Raw genomic sequence first — 27,694 nt, 5'->3', positions numbered from 1 at the left:
GACTCTGACATGACCTGGGTATTTGTTGGTTCTTTTCCAAAAGTATGAAATATATCTTCACAGATTTCTTAATATTAAGATTGAAATTTCTTACGAGAAATATGAATGTCAGTTTTGCCATAAAATATTAATTCACTTCATGTTCTCCATACTTCATGCATATATGACACATTATATTCCAGACTTAACATGTAGCTTGGATACACAGTTTTGCTGTTGAAAATAAATGTTTTGGGTTGATCGATTGTTTTCCTTTAAAATTTTAGCTTTAATATCAAATTACTGTTAATATTAAATTAATAAAGAAGTTTTTAATTTCATAAGTAATGCCCTATAAAAAACTCTTTGCTTGCACCAGAGTGGGACTTAACAACCATGCTAATATTATATATTAATTAAAAAGAAAGTCAAACTACATAGAGGGAATTTGATAGATACAGAAGAGAGGGATTGAAACCAACATTTTAGAGCAATATTCATTGGGACATTCAATAGACAATGCTGAGGCCCGTTGCCCATATCTTGACATAAATGTATAATTGACACAAATTAAATCCCATTTTGGTAGGAAGAATCTAAAATAGTTTTTGGAGAATAGTACCATCTACGTAGCAGGTGTTGTCAAATATATCATCTTTATTCAACGTTTTCCATGTCAAGAACTAATTAATTCCTAACACTTGAATCACCAATAGGGGCAAAGCCTGTCAGTGGAGGTGATAAAGACATACATAGTCATTTCCTAAGGTTGATTCTGGAACACATAGTCTTTAGTAGATACAGTAATTAGTCTTAAGAATTTACCCCCAATAATTTGCATAATTCAATGAACAGGAGTCATTTGATGATGGCAGAGTATTTTATATACTTTTTATATTAGAATATGCAGTCGAAGGTTTTTTATAGAAAAAAATGTGTTGCCTTATAATATACAGGTCTATAAACTGACTCTTCTGTCTCCTTGAAAAAAGCTGACATGAGATTTAAATGAAGTGTATTTCTTTTTCTCAGAGCAGTAAGACACACCACCGAAATCAATAAATCAAAAATAAGAGCAAAAACAAATACCCTCTTCACAAGTTTTGAGCATCATCTACAGCTTTGTGTGGTGAGAGATACAGCCCCCATTCTTCAGTGATTCAAAAAGACTCAAATGGTTTTGAGCTAAATTACAACCCTAAATGCATATTGGTGAAATGAGATGCTGATCCATTTGCACACTAATGTGCTATTTTTAAGTCATGCATCATAGCATCTTCAAAGAGGCCTGTCATAATTATGATGGATTAGACTGCAGAGTCAGTCCTAGATGCAGTAATTGTTTCACAGATGCTGCTGATGTGACTTGAATTCATAATAAATGACTGTCAAAGAGGCGGGAGAAGGAGCAAAATCAAATACCAAAGGAAAACTGCTGTGGCTAAAACCTGTTTTGGTCTTAGGCAACCTAAACATTATCTGTACTAGTCAAAAGGCCAGTATTTTCACCTGAGGTAAACATGCTTCATAAATGTGTACTTCTGACATAGAGGTTGAAGGTTGACATACTTGGCATTTTTACTTAACATTCTCAATTTCCGTCTGAGCCTCTCTCCTCTCTCTTCCTTCTCTCCTTTCCTCCTTCCTTCCCCCCTCCTTTCCCCCGACTCATAGCTTATGAAAAATTACTCTGGAGCCTTAGCTGAAATCATAGAGTGGTCATAATGTATTATTGCGTGATCCTATTTATATTACATTACCTGGTTATAATTTGACCTTTAGAATTTCCAAAAATATTGGTGGTATTTAGTGCTGATAGAGCTGCTCTTTTTGGTTCCTTAGATAGCCATACCTTATGGGGAATCTTAAACTATTAGAGTAAAATGATAAACATAAATAATATTACTAGTGGGATCTAAATTATGACATTTTAAATTGTGACTTAATTAACATCTGTCATGTAGGTAAATCATTTCTAAAACTGCTTCTTTAGGCTGTAAAAAAAAAGTGCCAAAGCTGATTTTAGAATTTGAGTATTATATTTTGTCCATTCTTAAAGTTTGTTACTTTGTTGCCTTTTTGGTAAATCTATGAAGAAACCTCATGCTGTACCATTACCATGTAATCAAAAACTGTGTGTGTGTGTGTGTGTGTGTGTGTGTACACAATTTAAATGATCTACTTATATTTTGATTAGCAAAGACAATTGTTAGACTAAAGCAGATAAACATATACCATGACTTTTTCAAGGTTAAGGGTTTAATAATCAGAAAAATTTCCATAAGTCACTTGTTGAATATCATTAGTTTATTGATTTATTTTTAATGCATTCCATTGAGTGTTTTATATAGTCTCCTCTGTACTTGATGACGACTGGTACATATCCTACTTAGGGTACTAGTGTTCTTCTGCCTCAGTGATGCTGATGGAACTGTTAGATCAACGTTCACTGTCATCCTTTTAAAACTAATTTTGACTTAGTGGGACATGGATTTCTCTCTTACTAAGGCAAGTGGGAATGAAAAATTTCATTAGAGAAGTTTGAGTTGATGGTAGGCAGGCCCTGACATCTGGAAGCACTTTTCCCCTCTCCTGTGCCCCTGTGGCACTTGAACAGTCACATTCCCTTGTCTCAACCACAGTCCAGAGCAGTGCAGGGCCTGTACACCTTTAAGTTAGCCCTGCTCCTTAGCACTTGCACTGAGTGGGGATTCAACTAATGCTTGACTGATGAACTATGAACTATGAACTTCACAAATGGCTAATGAGCATTGAACTCCAGTTCTCTAACTGATGTTAGTGGAGATAAATTGTCCTCAAATATTTTAGAGAAAAATCACCAGCAACCCAGCATTGATTGAAAAGGTAATCAAGAAAGGTAGCAAGGAAGGGATCAGAATAACTCTGTGATAACTTCAAATTCCATTTACTAAAGGTTTACATCTTCCTTTTCATTTCCTCTTTCATCCTAAGGCTGAAGAAAAAACCCTTAAATATTGGCTAAGTGTGAATTTATTAACAAAATAAAAGCTACTCCCTGATTTCTGTACTTTTCTTAAAGAAGCAGGAAGAGCTTCTTGGGAGCTGCCACACGAGCCCCTGTGGGAGCAATTATTTTGTTACCTAACCTTGAGCAAATTGCTCAGTTTTTACATCTGTAAAATGAGAGAATAGAATGAGATCCTTTATTATACTCTGAATGTTTTACATGTTAGGACCATCGTCACATACTATCACTCATTTTGAATGTGTTGTTTTAAAATTTCTTAACCATCCGGAAGTTTAAAATATTGTTCAGTAATTCTATGAGCAAGCTCTCTCTTTGTCCAGTACTATTCTGGAAACCATTAGGAAGACTACCAAAATAAGGTGACACGCATTTGATCTCATTCTTTTGGCCAAAAGAAAGAAGGGAAAGGAAGGGGAGGAGAGGGAAATTATTTGTTAATATGTTGGTAGCTGTAACAGTAGTGTGCTTAGAAACAGCTCATAACAGTTTGCAAGAGCAGATTGTGAAAATTTCAGTTATTTCGTGAACTGGAGGTTGAAATCAGCCATGACCCATAAAAGCATGTCACCAGGAATATGTTTAAAGCTAGCTATTCATTTTTAAATTGCAACTAAATGTTATAACCTGATGGATTTACACCATGAAAAGCATCCCTGGTAAACTTAACCAGTCATCTTTTCCAAGTTTGCCAAAGGCTTTTTTGCTGATGCTCTTGCATATAAACTTCGTAACAGTTTTAAGAAAAACTTAGTGCCTTAATTCTGATTGGCCTGTGTCCTCTCAGGTGAGTCATTATCCCTATTTTAAAATTGAGTCTCATTCTAAAATGAAAATTCTCTCTCTGGATTTTTTATAGCTACAATTTAATTTGGCATAAAGTATATGGAATTTTATTCAGCATAAATTACGGAATACAAACCTCCAATAGCTGGTATTACTTTATAAAGCATTTGAATATTCAGTTGTATGAGGGAATAGTATCCTGATTGGTCCTGCACGTTAAATCTTCTGTGACGTAGGAAAAAATAAAGGGTATTTAATCTGTCTCAAAAATAACGAATTATGATAATTCAAAATATTTCTGTTAACAGTCACATACAAGCAGACGTGAATGAATAACAACTCTCTCTCAGTTCCTGATCTCTGAGAAGCAAAAACAATGTTACCCAAAAATCTCTACAGCAAAAATTTACATTCATTTGAAAAATAGTTTAACTTTGGAAGAAGTTTTATTTTTCCCCCTACATTTGTAAAAATAACCTATTCACCCTATTTTCACTGACTAATGATTGGTAGATATCTACAAAGACTATCTTGGAAGATTTGTCTCACACATAAATTATTGACTTTATGTAAGCTTGAAAAAACTTTATATGAATGACAGCATGAAAGCTTTTTAAATATTTCTATAAATGAGCAAAATGAACAGGTCTCATTTCTCTTTTTTTATAAAAAAGAAATAACTTGTCCAAATAAATTCTTGCCAAAAGCACTAGGTGATTAAAAGAGTGCAAGTGGGTTTTAATAGTACTGGATCATGTAATATTCCAGGGTATATACAGAAAAACTATGGTTTAGGACATAGTGAAGTAAAATATTTTTTTCTCCCTCTTAAATGGCACTTTATTGGTTTAAATTTTCTGAATCAGATTCATAGCCTAATAACAAATAATCCTCAAATAACAAATTCTCCTCATCCTAAAATGGAAACATAATATATAATTTTCCTGCCCTCCCTGAAAAAGTTAACCATTTAATGTTCCACATCCGATGGTTGTGCTCAATAAAGGAATTGCTGTCACAGACAGAATAGTTTTGATAATTAGCTTAAATGAATATTTAAAAATGGCTATTGTGTTTAAAACTCCATATTGAAATAAATTTAATTTTAACTCACCTTCATTTCTTCTTAAGAGCTATTATTATGCTCATAAAAGATTTGCAAGCTCCATCTATTGTAATTCTGCCCTTGACACTTTAAAAAATGTCCAAATTATATGGAATAGATCATCATAAAGAATGATGTATTAAATGCTTAAAATATGTGTAGAAAATTAAGTAAGAAAATATATATTGTACATGGAACATGCAAGTTTTATATAATATATAACATAAGTGTACATGTGTGTACATGTAAATACTTTTTGATGTGTATGTGTGAATTGATTTTACAGTTGCAAAAAGAAAACATTTTTGTTGTAGTATTTGGAAAGCTAATTGACTTAGTCTATGAAGGATTTATCTAGGCTTATTTCTATGCTCCTTAATTTTTGAAAAGTAGTAATACCCCTGATTTTAGAGAATTATCTTAAATCAAAGACTACAAATTTCATGATTCTAGAACCTGGAGATTTTTATTAAGGGTTATTGATGTTTTAAAGTATTAGTTTAGCTCAGAGCTATCCAATAGAAATATAACATAAGTCACATATGGAATTTTAAATTTTCTAGTACTCACATTAAAACAAGTAAAAAGAAACAAATGAAATTAATGTAATGATATATTTTCCTTAATATATCCAAAGTGGTATATTTCACATATAATAGTTTTTAAAATTGAATTATTGTATGGTTTTTTTTTGTCCACACTGAAGCCTTGAAAATCCAGTATGTAAATTTTACTGTACTTTCTAGTCTTTTATGTCTTTTATATTTTGTGTCACAGAGAACTTACCAGTTATTAGATTATTTTTTTTAAGTTTTCTCAGACTGTTTTTAATTTTTTTTGGGGGGGAGGGGTGGTTATAGTCTATATTCAAATGTTAAATCCACCTAGAATTCATTTTGGTATAAGATTTAAAGGATAGATTCAACTTTATCATTTTTTGCAGAACACTACCCAGTTGTTCCAATATCATATTTATTTGAAATGTCACCATTACTTCAATCCATATTTCTATTTGTATCTATTTCTGGACATTCTGTTCAATCCCATTGGTCTTTTAACACTCTGTTATCTATTGATGGGCAAGAACGAGCTAAGTACAATAGCTTTTGTTGCTTTTTTTTAATATCTTTTAATTTGGATACTGCCCTGTCCTGGCTACCCTATTTGTTTATTTTTCCACATGAACTTTAGTGTCAGCTTCTTTAATGCCTCAAAACATTCTGTTAGTATTTTTATTGAAAGTATATTAAATGAGTAGATTAACAACTATCAAAGAACATATTATACCTTTCTACTTGTTTTGTCATTGTATATTCTTTAGTATTGTTTTAAAATTTTATTCAACTATATCTTCCACTTTTCTTTTTATGTATATTTCTACTGTTTTAAAAATGTTTTTTTCTATTACAGTATTTTATTCCATTAAAGCTTTTGACTGGTTGTTGTTTTTATATATCAAAGCTATTGATTTTTTCTTTGGCTACTTTACTGAATTCTCATCAGCTGTAACAGTTGTTCCATTGATTGTTTTAGTTGACCAGTATACAATCTTATTACCTGCAAATAATGATAACTTTACTGTTGCTTTTCAGTGTTTATATCTTATTTCTTCCTCTGTTTCATTTGTCTTGGTTAGTAAGCAATGACTATTTTAATAAAGCTCTATTATAGCCCAAAAGCAAAATAGTCTTGATTTTTTCCCTACATACATCCTTAAAATAAATGTAATGAGAAAAACTGTGAAAAAAATAATCATAACTATATCGTGAATGGGGCAGCATTCACTTTATGTAATAGATTATTTGGGTTTTTTTAGTGCCCATTTCTTCCTGCTTTCTCTATCATTGGTACTTTGAGATCTCCATCAGTATTGGTCTCAAAAATGTTTGATGAATGAATGAATGATCACAAGATGAGCAAATTTATATCAATCTAGTGAAACTGCTTGGATGCTGATTTTATATTAAGCACAAACATGAACAGAGTAGAGCATTCTTAAGGAATTCACAGTCCTGTAAGAGAGTAAAAAAAATACAATTGAGTGTGATATGTTATGTTCAGTGTAGACCATATATAAGGTATAGAAGCAGCACAGAAATGGGAGTAATTAATTCTGTTGGAAAATCAAAGGAAGAATCCTAAGGGAGCTGCTATCTGAGACAGTTAGAGAGGGATGCTTAAGAGTCACTGGACAAATAAGGGAACTAAGAAAGCATTCTGGGCAGACAACATCATGGAGGTCTGAAACAGCTTACATGTTTGTGTATTTATGAGCTGATGTAGTTGGAGTATAAACTATGGGAAGAAGTAGGAGGAAAGAAAAGTAGAAAGTGGCATATGAAAAACCATTTCTGTTAGGCAGGAATTCTCAATTGAAGTGGGAAGCCAGCTGCTGCGGAAGAAAATATAGAATCTCCTAGAAAGGAATTTCATAAACTACACTTTTCACCCCTATCCCATTCCCTTGTATGTTAACACTAAAGGGAATGTAGTTTATCTTGCAGGTGTGTTTGGGTGAAAGAGTTTGAGAACTACTAATGCAAGCAATATGGAGCCAGTAAAGTGTGTTAAGGAGAGTATGACATCAGATTTGCCTGTTGGAACCTTCCTTTGATAACAAGTTGAAGGAGCCTTGAGGACTGGGGAGAGAATAGGCTAGGCTGTTCTCTCCCCTTTAAAAAGCTGCTACAATCGGTAATGAAGCAAGATAATGTAGATCTGGCTACCAAGCATCAGTGAAGATAATCCAAGGAATATATAGGAAATGGAATTGGTGGAATTTAGGAAGGGATTTGTGATACAAAGTGCTAACAAAGACAGAAAGGAGATACTCTGTATTGCTTTTAGCATTTTGACACAACAAAATTATTTAGGAAGGAAGTTGATACTATTTACTAATACAGTCTAAACTTCCCACTTTGGCTGGTGATTTTGATCATCTTTGTTCTCCATGACCATACATACTTGAGAGTTGCTGGGAAGACAAGAAAAGTCATTTCCTAAGTGGCTATTGATTGTCACCCTGAAACATAAAAATGAGTATCACCGTGTGCTATGTCTAGGAATTCCAGTACTATTAATGACATGATTATTCTCTAAGATGTATTATTAGTGTTAGATATATATTAATTTAATTTTTATTTCCATGTTCTTTAGATTTCATTGAGAGGGCAGCCTTGTGGATGGCCCCGAAGCAAGCCTGATGGAACAAGATAGAACCAACCATGTTGAGGGCAACAGACTAAGTCCATTCCTGACACCATCTCCTTCTCCCATTTGCCAGACAGAACCTCTGGCTATTAAGCTCCAAAATGGAAGCCCATTAACGGAGAGACCTTACCCAGAAGTAAATGGAGATAACAAGTGGCAGTCTTTAAAAAGTTACCATGGAATACCCCATGTGAAAGGAAGCCAGAATAGCCGTGTGAGTCCGGACTTTATACAAGAAGGTAGAGGGTATTCCAAGTGTCTGCAAAATGGAGGAATAAAACGTACAGTTAGTGAACCTTCTCTCTCTGGGCTCCATCAGAGCAAGAAATTGAAACATGACCAAAAGGCTAATGGAGAAACAAAGAACTTCGGGGAAAGCCAAGAAAGAAATCCAGTCAAAGGCAGCAGTCAACCAAATGTCTCCGATTTGAAGGATAAGAGAGAATCTGTGAGCTCTGCAGCCCCAGAAAATGCAGTTAAAGATTTCACCCATTTTTCAACAAATAACTGCAGTGGGTCTGAGAATACAGAGCTTCAGATTCTGAATGAGCAGGAGGGGAAAAATGCTAATTACCATGAAAAGAACGTTGTATTACTTCTTAAAAATAAGTCCGTGCTAATGCCTAATGGTGCTACAGTTTCTGCCTCTTCCATGGAAAGCACACATGGTGAACTCCTGGAAAAAACACTGTCTCAATATTATCCAGATTGTGTTTCCATTGCGGTGCAGAAAACCACATCTCACATACATGCCATTAATAGTCAGGCTACTAATGAGTTGTCCTGTGAGATCACTCACCCATTGCATACCTCAGGGCAGATCAATTTCCTACAGACCTCGAACTCTGAGCTGCCTCCAGAGCCAGATGCAGTGGTGATTGAGGCCTGTGGTGCTGATAATGTCAGTGAACCAGCTGCAATGCTAGGTACCTGTCCCTTTCAGAAACCAGAACAACAAAAATCAGCTGTTGAGATAAGCCCATCTCCTGAAGAGAACAGTAACATCCAAGGAACCACAAAGCTAGTATCTGGTAAAGAATTCTGTTCAGGTTCCAGCAGCCATTTGCAGGCTCCTGGTGGCAGCTCTGAACGGTATTTAAAACAAAATGAAATGAATGGTGCTCACTTCAAGCAAAGCTCAGTGTTCACTAAGAATTCCTTTCCTGCCACTATCACACCACCAACAACGCAATTGCTTCTTTCTCCCCCTCCTCGTCTTGGGGAGGTTCCTCAGCTTACTTCAGAAGGAAAAAGCACTCTGAATGATGGCGTTTTGGAAGAACACCGTCACTACCCCAACCAAAGTAATTCAACTCTTTTAAGGGAAGTGAAAATTGAGGGTCAAGCCGAGGCACCACCATCCCAGAGTCCTAATCCATCTACAAGTATAGCCAATCCCTCTCTGATGCTTCCAGAAAGGTTTCAGAATAATTGTGCTAACAAGAATGACATACAGACTCCAGGGACAATGACTGTTCCATTGTGTTCTGAGAAAACAAGGCAAATATCAGAACATCTCAAGAATAAGCCACCAATTTTTGGTAGCAGTGGAGTTCCACAGGACCACTGCCAGCAGTTGATGGGACACAAAGATCAAGAGATTCTGCAGGGTCAAGACAAGGAACAAACACGAGATCTTGTGCTCCCAACCCAGCCCTTTCTGATGCCAGGATGGATTGAATTGAAGGCCCCTCACTTCCATCAAGCAGAATCCCATTTAAAATATAATGAGGCATCACTGCGGTCAATTCTTCAGTATCAGTCCAACTCCTCCAATCAAATGACCTCCAAACAATACACTGGAAATTCCAACATGCCTGGGGGGCTCCCAGGGCAAGTCTACATCCCAAAAATAATGCAGCCAGAGCAGAGGCCACAAAGGTACCAAGCTGAGGTGAATCAAGGGCAGTCTCAAGGTACAGTGGACCAACATCTCCAGTTCCAAAAACCCTCACTCCAGGTGCACTTCTCCAAAACAGACCCTTTACCCAAAGCTCAAATGCAGTCACTGTGCGCCCCTAGATTTCATTTTCAACAAAGACCAGATTCCCAAACTGAGAAACCCATGCCCTCAACATTAAAGCAACACTTGAATCAACAGTCTTCAGAGACAAACTCACACGTTTTACAACATAAGCCTCATAAGCAGGCAGCACAAACACAAACATCCCAGAATTCACATCTCCCTCAAAACCAGCAGCAGCAGCAGCAACAACAACAACAACAACAGCAGCAGCAGCAAAAATTACACACGAAGAATAAAGAACAGATGTCCCAGACTTTTTCTTATCCCCAAGGCAACAGTGATCAGCAAAGAGAAGGCTCATTCTTTAGCCAGATTAAAGTGGAAGAATGCTTTCGTGTTGAAAATCAGTATTCAAAACCAACTGAGTTTCACACTCATAATTCTCAAATGGGATCGGAACACATACAGAATATGAATAGTAGAAATTCCCCCTATGGTCAGATCTTGAAATCAAATGGAAGCAAAGCTCAGATTTCTTGTTCAAACAACACACACCAAGTTCAAGAAAATACAGAACAGACTATAAATTCTGAACTTCTTACAGGAAACAAGACCCAAAACTTGCATCACATGCAATATTTTCCGAATAATGTGACCTCAAAGCAAGAGGCTCTTCACAGGTGCTTTCAGGAACAAGAACAGAAGCCTCAACAAGCTTCAGTTCTACAGGGATATAAAAGTAAAAACCAAGATGTGTCTGGTCAACAAGCTGCACAACTCTCTCAGCAAAGGTACCTGGTGCAAAACCAAGCAAATGTTTTCCCTGCACCTGACCAGGGAGGAAGTCACATTCAGACCCCTCCCCAGAAGGACATTCAAAGGCACGCTGCTCTAAGGTGGCATCTCTTACAGAAGCAAGAACAGCAGCAAAACCAACAGCTCCAAACTGAGTCTTGCCATAATCAGATGCACAGGCCAATTAAGGTTGAACCTGGATCGAAGCCCCAGGCCTGTATGCACCCCATGTCAGAAAACAAAACCTGGAAAAAGATAACTAAGCAAGAGATTCCACCTCCAAGCTGTGATAATGTGCAGCAAAGGAGCATCCTTGAGACCATGGAGCAACATCTGAAACAGTTTCAGGTCAAATCGTTATTTGACCATAAGGCTCTTACTCTCAAATCACAGAAACAAGTAAAAGTTGAAATGTCAGGGCCAGTCACGATTTTAACTAGACAAACCACTGCTGCAGAACTTGATAGCTATCCCCCAGCTTTAGAGCAGCAAGCAACTCCTTCAGAAAAGACACCAACCAAAAGAACAGCTGGTTCTGTTCTCAATAATTTTTTAGAGTCACCTTCCAAATTACTAGATACTCCTATAAAAAATTTATTGGATACACCTGTCAAGACTCAATATGATTTCCCATCATGCAGATGTGTAGGTAAGTGCCAGAAATGTCCCGGGACACATGGTGTTTATCCAGAATTAGCCAATTTATCTTCAGATATGGGATTTTTTCTTTTCTTTTTTTCTTTTTTATCTTGAGTCTGGCAGCAATTTGTAGAGGCCCATAAAAATCTGAAGCTTAAACATTTCTTGTCTCTTTAAATTACAAATGCTTGTGCTGTGCAAAAGAGAACTTCACTTATATTCAGGTCTTCGAAAAAAATGAAAACAGTTGTGCATATTCATTTCCCCCTCTATTCGAATCCTTTAAAATATAAAGTTATCTGTTTTAGGCTAATCAATATATTTAACTCTTTATAGATCATCTTCTGAAGAGACAGCCAGGCAGTAAAAATGTCTATTAAAATGAGAAAATAATTGCCATATGCAAGCTAATGTAGGAGCTTTTAATATTTTTTAATTCAGGCTTGAATGCATTAATAGTTTTACAAGATTAATTTCTAGATAAAGGAGAAATTATTAGCTTCAGTCTCAATGAACTGGGAAAAACTACAATGCTGAAGTTTTGAATACTCATGAAGTTGCCCTCTCTCCATTTATACGCTTGAAATATTGTGGTTTATATTCATTTTGATTCTATTTTCTCTTTAAAGTTTCATCTTTTTGATAGAAAATATGGCATTTCCTTTTTAAAAACACTTTTTGTTAAAATTCAAGATACATAATAGATCTGTTGGAATAGGGAAACATTTTGCTGATGAATGCAGATTTTATACATATGTATGTGTGGAGATCTTAATTATAGCTACTCAGCTTGGATACAGTAGAAGACATTGAAAAAAACAAATGTCAAAGTAACGTGGCTAATGGTCCACCCACCCCATGTTGCTCCTCTTACAATGGAACCCCACACATTTTATGGAAGAATGGAGGGAGGATGACTACTGCCCCTTTGTGATTGGTTAGTGTTATTAGGTTGCCTCATTGGGCTCAAGTGCCACACATGTCATAGATACTATTAGGTAAGTTATAATTGCCTTCACTCCCTTCTCCTATCACCCCAACCCCTCCTGCCCTCCCTTTTCATCTCTAATAGTTTGCAAGAGCCTCTTCCTTTTACCTGACCCTCTCTCCAGTATTTTCTCTCATCATAACTTGTTCTAAAGTACATACAAATATTGGTCTAGATTCAATGTTTTTATTTTCAAAACAGAGTAAATAAATGTTGTGGAGAAACAAGAAGAGAAAAAGGTATCTTGACAATAAACCGAGCAATATCCTGGGGGTCAGATAAGACAGGACTTTTATTTTTAACCTTTTAACATCCAAGTAGCGAGCAGGATTCTAGTTAGTTGTAAAAAAATTTTTTTTTTCAGTTTAAAAAATTGGATTGTAGTTGATATTACATATAATATATTATAATTCCCACACTGTTTTCTTGTTTAGTTTCCACTTATTTGCTATAAAATAATTTCTTATCCCATATCTGAAATGTAATTTATTTTTATCCAACAGCCAGCATGTACATATACTTAATTATTTTGCACATTTTCTAATAGATGAGTCCATCAATTTGCTCATTTTAAAGAAAAAAAATGTGTAAAGTCTAAAGTCACATTTAGGGCCCTTAATGTGCAGTTGGGGGATAAGCTTTGTGGATGTAGGCTTTATATTTAGTATAATTGAGGTCTATAATAATAATCTTCTATTATCTCAACAGAGCAAATTATTGAAAAAGATGAAGGTCCTTTTTATACCCATCTAGGAGCAGGTCCTAATGTGGCAGCTATTAGAGAAATCATGGAAGAAAGGTAATTAACGCAAAGGCACAGGGCAGATTAACGTTTATCCTTTTGTATATGTCAGAATTTTTCCAGCTTTCACATACAAAGCAGTCAACAATTGTAAATTGAGTAATTATTAGTAGGCTTAGCTATTCCAGGGTTGCCAACACTACACACTGTGCTATTCACCAGAGAGTCACAATATTTGACAGGACTAATAGTCTGCGAGCTGGCACAGGCTGCCCACTTTGAGATGGATGCCAGAAAACCCAGGCATGAACAAGAACCAGCCAGCCAGCCTGCCAGGCACAAGGGTGCTGGCAAAGAGGGGCCCCACTCTGGCTCCCACTTGGGGATAAAGTGTCAAAGAGGAAGAGAGGGGAAAGGTGGCGTAAGAAAGGAACCGTTGACTTAAATTCATCTAGAGTTGTAAAGGAGTAGCTACCTCGAAGGAAGTTGTTTCTTAGTATGAGCAAAGGGGCAAGTGTAATATACTGACTGGAAATGGAGACAGATTCTATTTACAGCTGCATTTTCTTTTTCACTGTCAGTCACAGGTATGCCAGTATTTACCTGAATCTACACAGTTACTCCTGCATGTAGAAGACTCTTAAGAGCGAGAGATAATCAATGCAGAGAGAGGCTTTCATATAGGTGTCCACAGCGCTTGAGCTGTTACTACGCTAGGGTGCCTTTTCTTTAAGAGGTAGGCAGTGTTATCATTCAAATACATTAGGAGACATTCTGGGCGGCAAGGGCATGTTCCGCATAATTCTTGCCCCATTTCCAAATGATTCATTTCTAAATTAGCATGTAGAAATTCACTAAATAATCATCTAGTGCCTTTTTAAATTATTAGCAAGTAGTAAGTAGTGTCTTGGTAATAAGGGAAAATATAAACCATTTCTAGAACTATTCTGTATTTTTAGAATTGCTGGATACTAGTTAAGTTGCCAGCCATCGTTTTAATAATGTGAGAGATTCTTTGAGGAAGAGTTCTAACTAAAATCTGTTATGATTCCCTAAGTTTTAAAATAGCTAAATTTAGTAAAGGACAAAAATCAAGTAGTGTATATCTTAGAAGACTGAATTTAGCAAACTTAAAAAAGTTTTGTGCTTTGTGAAATCATGTATCAAAAATAAGCTTTCCCATTAATTTCACCCAATGTAGAATTTCAAAATGGTTCATTACAATTATCAGTATATTTTGATACTGAGGTAAAACAAGGCTTAAAGTGTATTATCCAATTTGCTTGGCTTAGACTTGTTTTTATTTTTAAAAAATAAATTAAACTATTCATTTCTCAGGATGTGGTCATAAAATAAAATTATGCTCAAATGTTCAGTGTTTTGGATGCCTCTTAGATTCATTTGCTAATTTTATGTGTGTGTGTTTCTGTGGATTTCTTTAAGGTTTGGACAGAAGGGTAAAGCTATTAGGATTGAAAGAGTCATCTATACTGGTAAAGAAGGCAAAAGTTCTCAGGGATGTCCTATTGCCAAATGGGTAAGTGTGACCTGACAAAGCTTTTGGTCTTCAGTCTTGGGCATTTTGATTCATTAATCTAACCCTGAGAATTGGGTTACCCACATCAAAGAATCACTAATGCCAGTTAAAGGAATATTGCTTATATCTATTTTATCATGTATTATGTCCTAAGAAAAAGGTAGATTAGTTTTAAAATCATTTGCTAACCATATTTAATTGAAAGAATTTAATGGTAAGGAGGAGGTCCATTCAAAGTGCCTGCTAAACATATAATTCTCCCTGGAATGTGAAGAAGTGGTTCTTAATCTTTTACCTACCTTCAGTTAATATTTATATTATCATTTATGATAACCTTGAACTTTATGAAAGAGACCTGCATATCTTCCATCTAGCTCTGGCTTTAATCCCAGGAGCATTGCCCCCACTGTACTGGGTGTATAATAGTCTGCTAAACACTGAGCAATCTTGCATGTCTCTGTTCTGACCCCATGCTGAATCCCAGCTTTGTAGATGGGCAGCAAAAGGCAAGTTGCAGGTGGTGGTAAATGGCACCCTAACTGTGACCCAGACATGAACAGAATATACATACATAAATGAATGCTCTCATCTGCTGCAAGTGACCCTTGTTTTGTTTTGGTTGGGGTGGGGGGCGTTGGGGTGGAATGGTGACCCGCACAGGTGGTGCGCAGAAGCTGCAGTGAGGAGAAGCTACTGTGTTTGGTGCGGGAGCGAGCTGGCCACACCTGTGAGGCTGCAGTGATTGTGATCCTCATCCTGGTGTGGGAAGGAATCCCACTATCTCTGGCTGACAAACTCTACTCGGAGCTCACTGAGACGCTGAGGAAATATGGCACCCTCACCAACCGTCGGTGTGCCTTGAATGAAGAGTAAGTGAAGCCAGGGCCTCTCCGCTCTTTCCACTCATAGGAAAGCCTGATCATGGTTGGAGGGAAGACAGTCGAACCTGCATTTTTATATTTAGAAAATGGGGACCGAAATGTGTGCTTCACGGTGATGAGATAGGAGGTTGTATTTGTGAACATGGACAGTTTGAGGTGATTTTGTTAACGAATGCTTTGTACCTTCAGACAGTAGAGCCGTTAGTTAGGAGCAGCCTGCTGGAAGGCTGAGTGTTTGTACCCACGTGAACTCAGTCATACCATAAACTTGAAAACACGTGTGTGTCCACTCGCAATATGACCACTCTTATGTGTGCCTCGTTGCCACATTAGTAGGTAGTGACGCCACTTCTAAGTTGCAGTATTTGAAACAGAAAGTAAGTTTGGTGAGAAACTTTAGGATTTCCAAGTCAAGGACCTTCATATATGTAGCAAACATAAAAATGCAAGGTCTGTAGAAGTTACATAGAACCAAACTGATTTTTTGCTTTTTTTTAAGAAAAGCTAAACTGATTTTGACTTCAGTTTAATCTAGTTCATTATTTCCACGATTGAAATCAAAATTGCTTCCATTTTTACTACTACTAAATCGAGAATTTAGTGGCTATGCATATGCATTATTTTCTAGGCATATAAATATTTGGAATAGAAGAGCGGGGTTATGCCTTTAAATATATTCAGTGCATCCAAGTGTTAGTATGTTTTTGTTTGTTTGTGGATTTTGTTTGTTTTTAACCCTCTCAATTTATAGGAAGTTTAAGTCTTCACTTGGAGAAAGCTTCGTTGTTTATTATTATTATTACTATTATTCCTCTGCTATGCTATTTCTGTATAACATTCAAACAATATAGGAAAATTCACCATGCTACACTGAAATCCTACAGTACTTATTTTATTCACAGTTGGTTCTAAAATAATTTTAATTTTGCACTTCTTCCTTTCATCTCCTTTCCTCTGTGTACACTAAACTACAAAATAGTTTACTGAGCTTATGGAAATACTATGCTGCTCATTGCAACAACTCATTGTTAACTAAATTTGTTCTTTTGCTGGCTATTACTCTAACTGGCATGGTTTTACTAACTTTATGTTAACATAGGTTCTTCTCTCTGGGTCACAAGGTAGTGTAAATCAACTATAAATCTTTTTAGAAAAGTTACTTTTTTAGGAAGTGTTACTTGGCTTTCTGTAGTAGATGTAATCTAAAAATGTCATGGTATGTACCTCACTTCCATAAATTCACTTTTACAGATGATACAGTGGAAGGCAGAAGTTGCTGATTCATAACACATGACTCATAAACTTATGATGGACCACTATTATAAAATAATATTCAGTTTACCCTAATTTCCCTTGTTCCTCCTTTAAAAATGTTCTCCTTTAACCAGAATGAAAATTAAAGTTAAGGCACGTTGAGCTCATGTTGGTAACAGTCTTTTTCTAAGAAATTCAGTACACTGCTGTGTTGTTTTTGTTTGTTTGTTTTTGTTTTTTAACTATGACTTGTGCCAAGAACAGAGGATAATCTCAAATTGGGACTGCTGACTCAGTTTAATGTTCAAGGCCGTGTGAACCTCATCACTGAGTCCTTACCAATCCCAGTGCCCACACGCACCATAACCACCCACTGTGAGTCTCAGAAAAGAACTCTGAGAGCAGCTTTCAGTGGGAAAGTCAAAAATGGAGTTTTACATTTCCTTTGAGCCAAACCAGCTGTTTCTCCTTTAAAGATTTCCCTTTGAGATTTCCATTTTATGACTAAGCCTAACCAGTATTTTTTTGGCAAGGAAGAGTTGTGGGAGTGTATCTGTCATTATAAGAAAGTCAAAGCCAGAAATGCCTTCTGCCATGCTGGGTGATATTGAAGTTTTAAAGAAAGTTCATATTATAAAAATTTTGAAGCATTACATAAATGGGGAAGTGTAGTATAACGAATCCCCATGGGCCCAACACACAGATTCAGTATTTATAAACATTTTACCAATACTGTTTCACTGATGTTTCCCCATGCTTCGTACCCCACTCCCACCCTCACAGGTACTGTATCATCTCACCTACGGACACTTCAGTGTGTGCACCTAACAGATGAGGACTTTTTTTTTTTTTTTTTTTTTTACAAAAACAGTCGCAGTGTCATTATCATTCATCTTAAAATTGACAATGATTCTTTAATATTGTTTAATGTTCAGACCATGTTCAAATTCCAATTGGATCCTTTCCCAAATAATAAGTGAATGAATGAATGAATGAATGAATGAATGTAAAAAGATATTAAGAAGAGTCCATACCTTGCATTTGATTGAAGTGTTTGAGCAGAGGGGTCCCAGATCATGCCTATTGTCTAGCATAATTGTTACTCGAACTTTCTTTCATTCTCAGAAGTGTCCCAGTTTGGAAGATAAGTTATATGATTCACAAACCTCTTTTTTTTATATATAGTTCCTCCTCTCTTTTTTATGAATGTATTTGCTAAAGAGATTGTATCATTTGCTCTGTAAAATTTCCCACATTCTGAAATTGGCTGATTGCACAGTTGTTTTATTTAATTTGTTCCTCTATCCCCAGTGTCTTCTGTACACTGGTAGAGACTTCAATAAGTTACATATGTATACATGTATGTACATATTGGCAAAAATGCTTCATAAGTGGTGATGAAATAATCCTAGTTCTTACCCATCAATAGGGACATACGTCTGCTTTGTTCCATTTCTATTGATGGTAATAGTGTTCAGTTAGTTTAGGAGTTGTCAGCTTGATTCATCAATCATACAGTTTCCCAGAAAACTTTCACCTAATGGTGAAAACATCCACTGATGATCATTGCTTGTTTCCATTATTTTGTTAGAGTTTACAAATTGATAATCTTGTTTTTGATGTTGTATGAATTTAATTGTTATATACATTTATTTTGCTAGGTTTTCTATATTTACGTAAGTTTGCATAAGTAGTCTAATTCTTAATTTTTTTTCACAAGTCCAATTTTTTCACAAGTTAATTTTTTAAAAATCTGTTATGTACATGAATTTTTTATTACAATTGCTCCACTGATTTGTCCTTTAACCATGAGCCAAATTCTGTGCCATGTTAAAATGAGGCTGCCATTACCAATTCTAACAATATTTGAAAGCCCCCTATAGAAATAAAAAAGCCTGTTGGTAGCCACTTCATGTAGGAAACCACCTTGAAGTCACTCCAACTTGTTTTGTAGATATATTTTTGAGATATAATCCATATACCATAAAATTCGCCCTTTTAAAGTATACAGTGGTTTAGTATATTCACAAAGTTGTACAACATTTTCATCACCCTCAAAAGAAAACCACATACCCATTAGGCAGTCACTTCAAATTCTCCTCTCCCCTAAATGTCAACTACTAATCAACTTTCTGTCTCTATAGATGTGCCTATTCTGGGCATTTCATATTAGTGAAATCATACAGTGTTTGGTCTTTCTGTCTGGTATCTTTCACTGTGCATAATGTTTTAAAGGTTCATTCATATCATAACATTAATCAGTACTTTATTTCTTTTTATGGCTGAATAGAGTCCGTTATATATATAGACCATACTTTCTTTATCCATTTTTCAGTTAATGGACATTTGGGTTTCCACTTTTTGCTCATTATGAATAATTCTGCTATGAAAACCTGTGTAAAAGTTTTTATATGGACATACGTTTTCAGTTCTCTTTGGTACATACATAGGAGTGATATTGGTGGTCATATGGAAATTCTAATGTTTAACTTTTTGAGGAACTAACTGTCTTCCAAAGCAGCTTCACCATTTTTCGTTGCTACCAGCAATATATGGAGGTTCCAGTGTCTTTCCATCCTCACCAAAACTAGTTATCATCTGTCTTTATTATTATAGCCCTCCCAGCAGGTGTGAAGTGTATCTCCTCATGGTTTGGGTTTGCATTTCCCTAATGACTTATGATGGCAAGCATTATTTCATGTGCTTTTCACCATTTATATGTCTTCTTTGGAGAAATACTTACTTAAATCTTTGCTCATTTTTAAACTGTATTTTGAGTTGTAAGAGTTATATATTCTGGATACTAGAACATTATCAGATACATGGTTTGCAGATAGTTTTTCTTACTCTATAGGCTGTCTCTTCAATTTCTTGACAATGTCCTTGAAGCACACAAGTTTTCAGTTTTGATTAAATCAAACTTATCTGTTTGTTAAATTAATTGCTTGTACTTTTAGTGTCATATCTGAGAAACCATTGCCTAATTCAAGGTCTTGAAGATTTACACCAATGTTTTCTTCTGAGTATTATAGTTTTAGCTCTTAACATTTAGGTCTTTTATCACTGTTAATTTTATGATATGACATGAGTCCATTTCATTCTTTAACATGTAGCTATTTAGTTGTGTAAGTACTATCTGTTGAAGAGACTGTTTTTTCCTTCATTGAATGTTTTTTTCACCCTTGTTGAAAATTAATTGACAAAGATGTATGGGTTATTTTGATCTTACTTCTATTTGATTAATATACATATCTAGTCTTAAGCCAGTATTGATTACTGTAGTTTTGTAGTGAGTTTTGAAATTGGGACATGTTAAGTCCTCCAACTGTTTTTGTTTGATAAGACTGTTTTGGCTACTCTGAGTCCTTTCGTGTCCCTATGAATTTTAGGATCAACTTGTCAATTTCCCCATCTGGGATTTTGACAGGGATTCTGTTCAATCAGTAGACCAATTTGGGGAGTATTAACATCTTAAGCTTTTCTTCCAATTTATTAACACAGATGTTTTTACATTTATTTAGGTCTTTAATTTCTTTCAGTGATGTATACTTTTCAATGTACAAGTTCTGTACTTTTTAATTTTCTAAATATTTTATTTTTGATGCTATTTTAAATGAAATTATTTTGGTTTCATTTTTGGATTGTTCATTGCCACTATACATTTATACAGTTGATTTTTATATATTAATATTGTATCCTGCAAACTTCCTGAACCAGTTTATTAGTGCTATTTTTTTGTAGATTCTTTTGAATTTACTGCATATAAGACCATATCATCTACAAATAGAGATAGTTTAATTTCTTCCTTTCCAATCTTTATTTCTCTTGCCTAATTTCCCTGGTTATAACCTACACTAGATACTAAACAGAATTGGCAAGAGCAAACATCTTTGTCTTGTTCCTGATTTTAGGGGGAAAACTTTCAATTTTTCACCATTAAATATGATGTTACCTGTAGTTTTTGTTGTTTTCTGTTGATGCTCTTTATCAGGTGGAGAAAGTTTCTTTCTGATCCTAGTTTGCTCAGTATTTTTATCATGAATGGGTCGTTGGACTTTTCTTAAATGCTTTTTCTGAATCTAATAAGATGATCATGTGGTTCTCATCCTTTTAGTTTATTGATTTCTTTCTTTTTCTTTTCCTTTTTTGTACATTGGATCACAATGCATTTCTAGGATAAATCTTAGTTGGCCATAATATATACTTTTTTATATGCTGGATTCTCTTTGCTGGTATTGTATTGAGGATTTTTACATCTATATTGATGAGGAATATTGATCTATAGTTTTCTTGTGATATTTTTCTTTTTGGTATCAGGGTAATGCTGGCTTTATAGAATGCATTAAGAAGTGTTCCCTCTTCTATTTTTTGTAAGAATTTGTAAAGGATCTGGGCTAATTCTTTAAACATTTGGTGGAATTCACCAGCAAAGTCATGTACTCTTGGGCTTATCTTTGTGACAAGTTTTTGATTACTAATTCAATTTTTTAATTTGTTATAGGTCTAGTCAGATTACCTATTTCTTTTTTGAGGCAGTTTAAGTACTTTATGTCTTTGTAGGAATTTGTCCATTTCGTTTAGGTATCTAATTTGTTGATGTACCATTGCTACAGTATTCTCTTATAATGTTTTTTATAAGGTCAGTAGTATTGTCCTCTTTTTAATTCCTAATTTTAATAATTTGGGTCTTTTCTCTTGTTTTCTTAGTCTAGATAGTTTTGTCACTTTTGTTGATTTTTTTTCAAAGAACTAACCTGATTTCTTTGATTTTCTCTATTGTTTATCCTCTAATCTTTAGTATTTTCTTCATTCTGCTTGCTTTGGGTTTAGTTTGCTCTTTTTCTAAATTTCTTATTTTTTAAAAATTTAGATATTTAAAGCTATAAATTTCCCTCTAAGACTTCTGCATTGCATTAAATTTTGACATGTTAACTTTTCCTTTACATTTCTCAAAAAATATTTTCTACTTTCCCTTATTTTTTCTTTGACTCACTAATTATTTAGGAATGTGTTATTTTATTTCTACATATTGATTACTTACCTAACTCTGCTTCTTGTCATCCATAATTTCATTCCACTGATAACAGAGAACATAGTTTGCATTATTTTGACTTTTAAATTTAGCTGGACTTGTTTTATGATCTGATAAAGTCTATTCTGGAGAATGTTCTATCTACACTTGAGAAGACTGCTGTTCTTTGGTGGAGTGTTCTCTAGATGTCTATTAACTCTATTTGACTTACAGTGTTTTTCATCTCTTCTATTTTCTCCTTGATTTTCTGTATAGTTGTTCTATCTATTATTGAAAGTAGGCTACTGAATTATCTATTTTTCCCTTTAATTCTGTCATTTTTTACTTCACATATTTTGGTGTTCTGTAGGTTCATATGTGTTTACAATTTTTACATCTTCTTGATGGATTGGCCCTTTTATTATTATAAAATATACTTGTTTGTTGTACTTATTATTAAGACAATAATATCTTAAATTCTATTTTGTCTGATATCAGTTTAGCCACTCCAATTTGGTCACCATTTGCACATCTCTTTTTCCATCCTTTTATTTTCAGCCTGTTTGCATCTTTGAAACTAAAGCCTGTGTCTTATAGGCAACATATAATTGGATTGTGTTTTTTAATCCATTTTTCAGTCTCTGCCTTTTAATTTTATTATTTAATCCATATACATAAAATGTCATTACAAATGAAGTTGGATTTATGTCTGTCGATTTACTGTTGTTTTCTATATGTCTATCTTTTTTATTTATCTGTTCTTTGATTACTGCTTTATTTTGTATTCAATAGATATTTTCTAGTGTACCATTACAATTCCCTTATCATTTCACTTTTTTTAAGTTATATTGTTAGTGGTTGCCCTAGAGGTTTCAGTTAACATCTTAACTTATAACAACCTAATTTGGAGTAATACCAATTTAATTACAATAGTATACAGAAACTTTTTTTCCTACATAGCTCCATTCCCTCCTCTTCTGTTGTTCTATTATTGTTATACAAGTTATGTTTTATACATTGTGTATGCATTAACAGATTTATAATTATTGCTTCATGCAGTTGCCTTTAAATTAGATAGGAGGAAAAAGTTAAAAACAAAAAATACATACATAAGGTTTGTTCTGTTTACCTGTGTTTTTACTTTTACTGGTGTTCTTTGTTTTCATGTGGGTTCAAGTTACTGTCTAGCATCCTTCCTTTCATTCTGTAAGACTCCATTTAGTATTTCTTATAGGGCAGGCCTAATAGCAATAAATGCTCTCAAGTTATTTATCAAGGAATTCCTTAACTTATGATTTATGGTTGAAGGATAGTTTTGCTAGATATAGAAATTCATAGTTGACAGTCTTTTTCTTGCAGCACTTTAATATGTCATCCCAGTGCCTTCTAGTCTCCATTGTTTCTGATGAGTTATCAGCTGTTGAAACATCAGCATATTGAATCTGTTGTACATGATGAGTTACTTTTCTTTCTTGCTGCTTTCAAGATTTTATCTTTCTCTTTGGCTTTTAACAACTTGATAATGATGCTTCTAGGTGTAGAGAACTTTGAGTTTGCTGTTTGCAGTTGGTTGAGCTTCTTGAATGTGCGGATTAATGTTATTCATCAAATTTGGGGATTTGGGGTCCATTGTTTATTCAAATAGTCTTTCTGTTCCATACTGTCTTACTCTCCCTCCTTTATTTCAGGAATTCTCAGTGTGCATATGTTGGTATGCATAAATGCGAGCTATTGGTTTTCAAGGCTGTTGGGGACCATAGGAATAGGGCAAATTAAAACACCACAAAACTTACTCTTCTCATGGAAATTCCATTGCTTTTCTTGAATGAGTGCTCCTGGAAAGCTGTGAGCCTTTTGTTAATTTCCAGATTTCTCAAAAATTGATTCTGACAATATTTACCACTATTCTCATTGCTTTTATGGTGGAGAGAACTCTGAGATTCTTATTCTTCCATCTTTGCTGACATATGTAAAATGATAATTTCTAATTGTAACATTCCTTTGTATTTATTAGCTGGAATTCTTTAAAGAACTTCTCCTTACTAACTGTTAGGGTACCATTAAATATAGCAGGTAAACAAATGACAGAATAAATTTCATGGTGTCTTTAGCTATGAAACTTCCAAATAGTGATTTGGTGCCTTAGTAATCATACAAAAATGATTAATTAGTTCTTTCTTTTTGTTATCATTACTAACTCATGGACTTTAACTTATGTTCATTTTCATGAGAAATGATATTTAGAAATCAGAAACTGTGTCCAAATGTGCTCATTGCTACTGAGATATTATTGCGTTTGGGCATTTTTAGTGGGCACACATAGGAAGTAATTATCTTTTAAAAAGAGAAAATTTGAGCTTTTTAGCTCAAATCATGAGTTCATGCCATCATTTCCTAGTCATAGTTAAGATTACAGGATATTTTACTTATCTTTTACACTTTTATCTTGCACTGAAATTCTTGTGCCTTCTTTGACACTACAAGATCTCCTCATGTCACAATATAGAGAGGTAATTTCAAAATAATAATATTACTACTAATAAGACTGTTGATGTTCAATGAGGTCAGAAGAGCAATGCATGAACAAAATGAGAATTTCAACAAAGATAAAATATTAAAAAGTACCAAACAGAAATCACAAAACTGAAGAATAAATAAATAAACTGAAAATTTTACTGTAGGAGTTCCACAGTAGGAAAAAAAAAAAAAAAATCACACAAAAAAAAAACAGGGCAAAGAGCAGTAGAATGTATCCAATCAGAGGAGAAAAGAGAGGGAAAAAATGAAAAAGAGTGAAGACAACTTAAGGGATTTAGTGGACACCATGAGGACCATTATAGGGGTCCTAGAAGGAGAGGAGGGAAAGGGACAGAAATCTATTCAAAAAATAATATGTTGAGACAAACATGCCAAAACTTATGGAATGCAGGAAAAGTAGTTCTAGGAAGAAACTATTATAAACACCTACATTTAGCGAAAAAAAGATCTCAAACAGTTTTACATCTCAAGGAACCTGATGAAGAACAATAAACTAAGCCCAAAGTTAGCAGAAGTAAGGAAATAACAAGGATCAGAGTGAAAAGAAATGAAATAGAGACCAAAAAGACAATAGAAAAAAATGAATGCAACTAAGAGCTTTTTTAAATAATGGGGGGAAAAAGGTCAAACCTTTAGCTACATTTACAGAGAGAGAGAGAGAGAGAGAGAGAGAGAGAGAGAGAGAGAGAGAGAGAGAGAGAACTCAAATATTCACAATGATAAGTGTAAGAGAAGACATTACAACTGATACCACACCAATACAAAGAATCATAGAGAATATTATGAACAGTTATATACCAACAAATTGGAAGAAATGGATACATTTTTAGAAACATAAAACTTGCCCAGACTGAATCATGAAGAAATAGGAATCTTAACAGACCAATTACTAGTAAGGATATTGAATCTATAATCAGAAACCTCATAAGAAAGAAAAGTCCAGAACCAGAGGGTTTGCTTCAATAGTGAATTCTACCAAACATTTAAAGATAATTTAATAGTAGTCCTCCTCAAACTCTTCCAATGAATTGAAGAGCAGTGATGACTTCCAAACTCATTTTACAAGGCCAGCCTTACCCTAATACCAAAATTTGATACCAAAATCACGGACACTACAAGAAAAGAAAATTACCAGCCAATAACCCTGATGAACATAGATGCAAAAGTCCTCAAGAAAATATTAGTGAACCAAGTTCAATAGTATATTGAAAGGATCGTATACTGTGATCGACTGGGATTTATTCCAGGGATGCAAGAATGGTTCAAAATACCCAATCAATCAATGCAATACTCAATATTAACAAAATGAAGAATAAAAATCATATGATCATCTTAATAGATGCAGGAAAAGTGTTTCACAAAGTTTAACATCCTTTCAAGAGAAAAACACAAAAAAAATTATAAAAAAGAATGTACTTCAACATAGTAAATATGAGAATGCCACAGCTAACATCATATTCAATGATCAAAAGCAGAAAGTTTTTCCTCTGAGATCTGGAACAAGACAAAAATGGCTACATTCATCACTTTTATTCAACATACTACTGGAAATCCTAGTCAGAGTAATCAGGCAAGAAAAGGAAATAAAAGGCACACAAATCAGAAAGGAAGAAGTAAAACCATCACTATTGGCAGGTGACATGATATTACACTGGGGGTGCCAAAAAAATGTATATGAGTGGGCACTTTGGTCAGTGTTGCTCAAGCAGTTCACCATAAACAGAAGTTTCTAGATGCTGATGGTAACCATTTTGAGTGCCTCTTATAATTGCAGAAGTCAAATGTGACTTGTATTCATCTTTTGTAATTGGTATATATTGAATATTACCATTTTAATACAGTTTTTCTTTCTTAAAATGTATATACATTTTTTGGCACCATCTATATACAGAAAACCCTAAAAACTACCTTTAAAAAACTTGTAATAAACAAATTCAATGAAGTGTCAGGATACATCAATATACAAAAGTCAGTTGTGTTCCTATAGACTAACAATGAATTAACAGGAGTGATTAAGAAAGCAATCCATTTATAATATCATAAAATGGAATAAAATACCTAGGAATAAATTTAACTAAGGAGGTGAAAGATCTGTGCACTGAAAACTCCTGCAGTGAACACTCTGCACGTGGGTTTCAGACGTAACTGAATGTAGTATTCCCTGGTCACCATATTTAAAGAGTTTCTGCTCTGTTCATGCTGAAAACTTAACTCTTGCAAAAAATGAAAAAAAAAAAGAGAAAAAAATATATTAATGAAAAGGTACCGAAGAAGACACAAATAAATGGAAATATAGTCTGTGTTCATGGCTTGGAAAAATTAATATTCTTAAAATGCCCATACTGTTTAAAGAAATCTATAGATTCAGTGCAATCCCCATTAAGTTTTCAGTGGCATTTTTCACAGTAATACGAAAAAATGATCCTGAAATTTGTGTGGAACTAAAAAGGACCCTGAATAGTCAAAGCAATCTTGAGAAGGAAGAACAAAGCTGGAGTCATCACACTTCCTGAATACAAACTATATTACAAAGCTCTAGTAATCAAACAGTATGGTGCTAGCCTCAAAACAGACACATAGATCAATAGAACATAATACAGAGCCCAGAAATAAGTCCATGCAAATATGGTCAACTACTATTGACAAAGGAGCCAAGACTATACAGTGGGGAAGGATAGTGCCTTCAATAAATGGTGATGGGAAAACTAGATATCACATGCAAAAGAATGAAATTGGACCCGTCTTATACTATACACAAAATTCAACTCAAAATGGATTATGATCTTGAACCTATGACCCAAAACTGTAAAACTCCTAGAAGTAAGCATAGGAGATGTGGGGGTGGGAAGAAACTTTCCTCTATCATTCTAGATTCTTCTATGTTGTTTAATAATTGAATTGACATGAGGCAGATTAACAAGAGAAAATAACCAAGTTGAACCCCACATACATGAGTCAGAGACAGAAAGGAAAAGTGTTAAATCACCTTTGGGCTTCTGAACAGAGGAAGATGATTTGTACAACAGATCATAAGAGCAGATGTTCAGTAATTAAAAGTTTGCCTTGCTCTATATATAAGGCATAAAAGTTATTTCTGCTGATAACTCTTATTATGGGCAAGTCCCCTAATTTAAATTCTTTAAGGGAGAGATAACAGTTTCTTGTGAGCCCACAAGATCTTTATTGCCTTTCAAAATAATTCACATGCCAAAGTTGCACATCTTGAGAAGGCCTGTTTTGAACCCCTTCAGGGATA

The 27,694-nt window shown here is 34.6% G+C and overlaps 1 protein-coding gene across 2 annotated transcripts in view; it reads left to right on the top strand.

Annotated features, from left to right (window-relative positions):
- TET2 (tet methylcytosine dioxygenase 2) overlaps positions 1–27,694 on the top strand; it is a 106,437-nt gene that overhangs the window by 58,728 nt on the left and 20,015 nt on the right. The window contains exons 3-6 of one of the 2 annotated variants that reach the window (XM_019738917.2): positions 8,034–11,497; positions 13,184–13,274; positions 14,661–14,754; positions 15,415–15,623. In XM_019738917.2, the coding sequence (XP_019594476.2) occupies positions 8,080–11,497; positions 13,184–13,274; positions 14,661–14,754; positions 15,415–15,623 (3,812 nt within the window). In that variant the 5' untranslated portion in view covers positions 8,034–8,079. The remainder of the gene's footprint in view (positions 1–8,033; positions 11,498–13,183; positions 13,275–14,660; positions 14,755–15,414; positions 15,624–27,694) is intronic. The other variant, XR_012493154.1, reaches the window with a different exon arrangement.

The sequence above is a fragment of the Rhinolophus sinicus genome, linkage group LG02, assembly GCF_036562045.2.
Source record: "Rhinolophus sinicus isolate RSC01 linkage group LG02, ASM3656204v1, whole genome shotgun sequence".
Lineage (NCBI taxonomy): Eukaryota > Metazoa > Chordata > Mammalia > Chiroptera > Rhinolophidae > Rhinolophus > Rhinolophus sinicus.
This window is presented reverse-complemented; position numbering and strand designations above follow the sequence as displayed.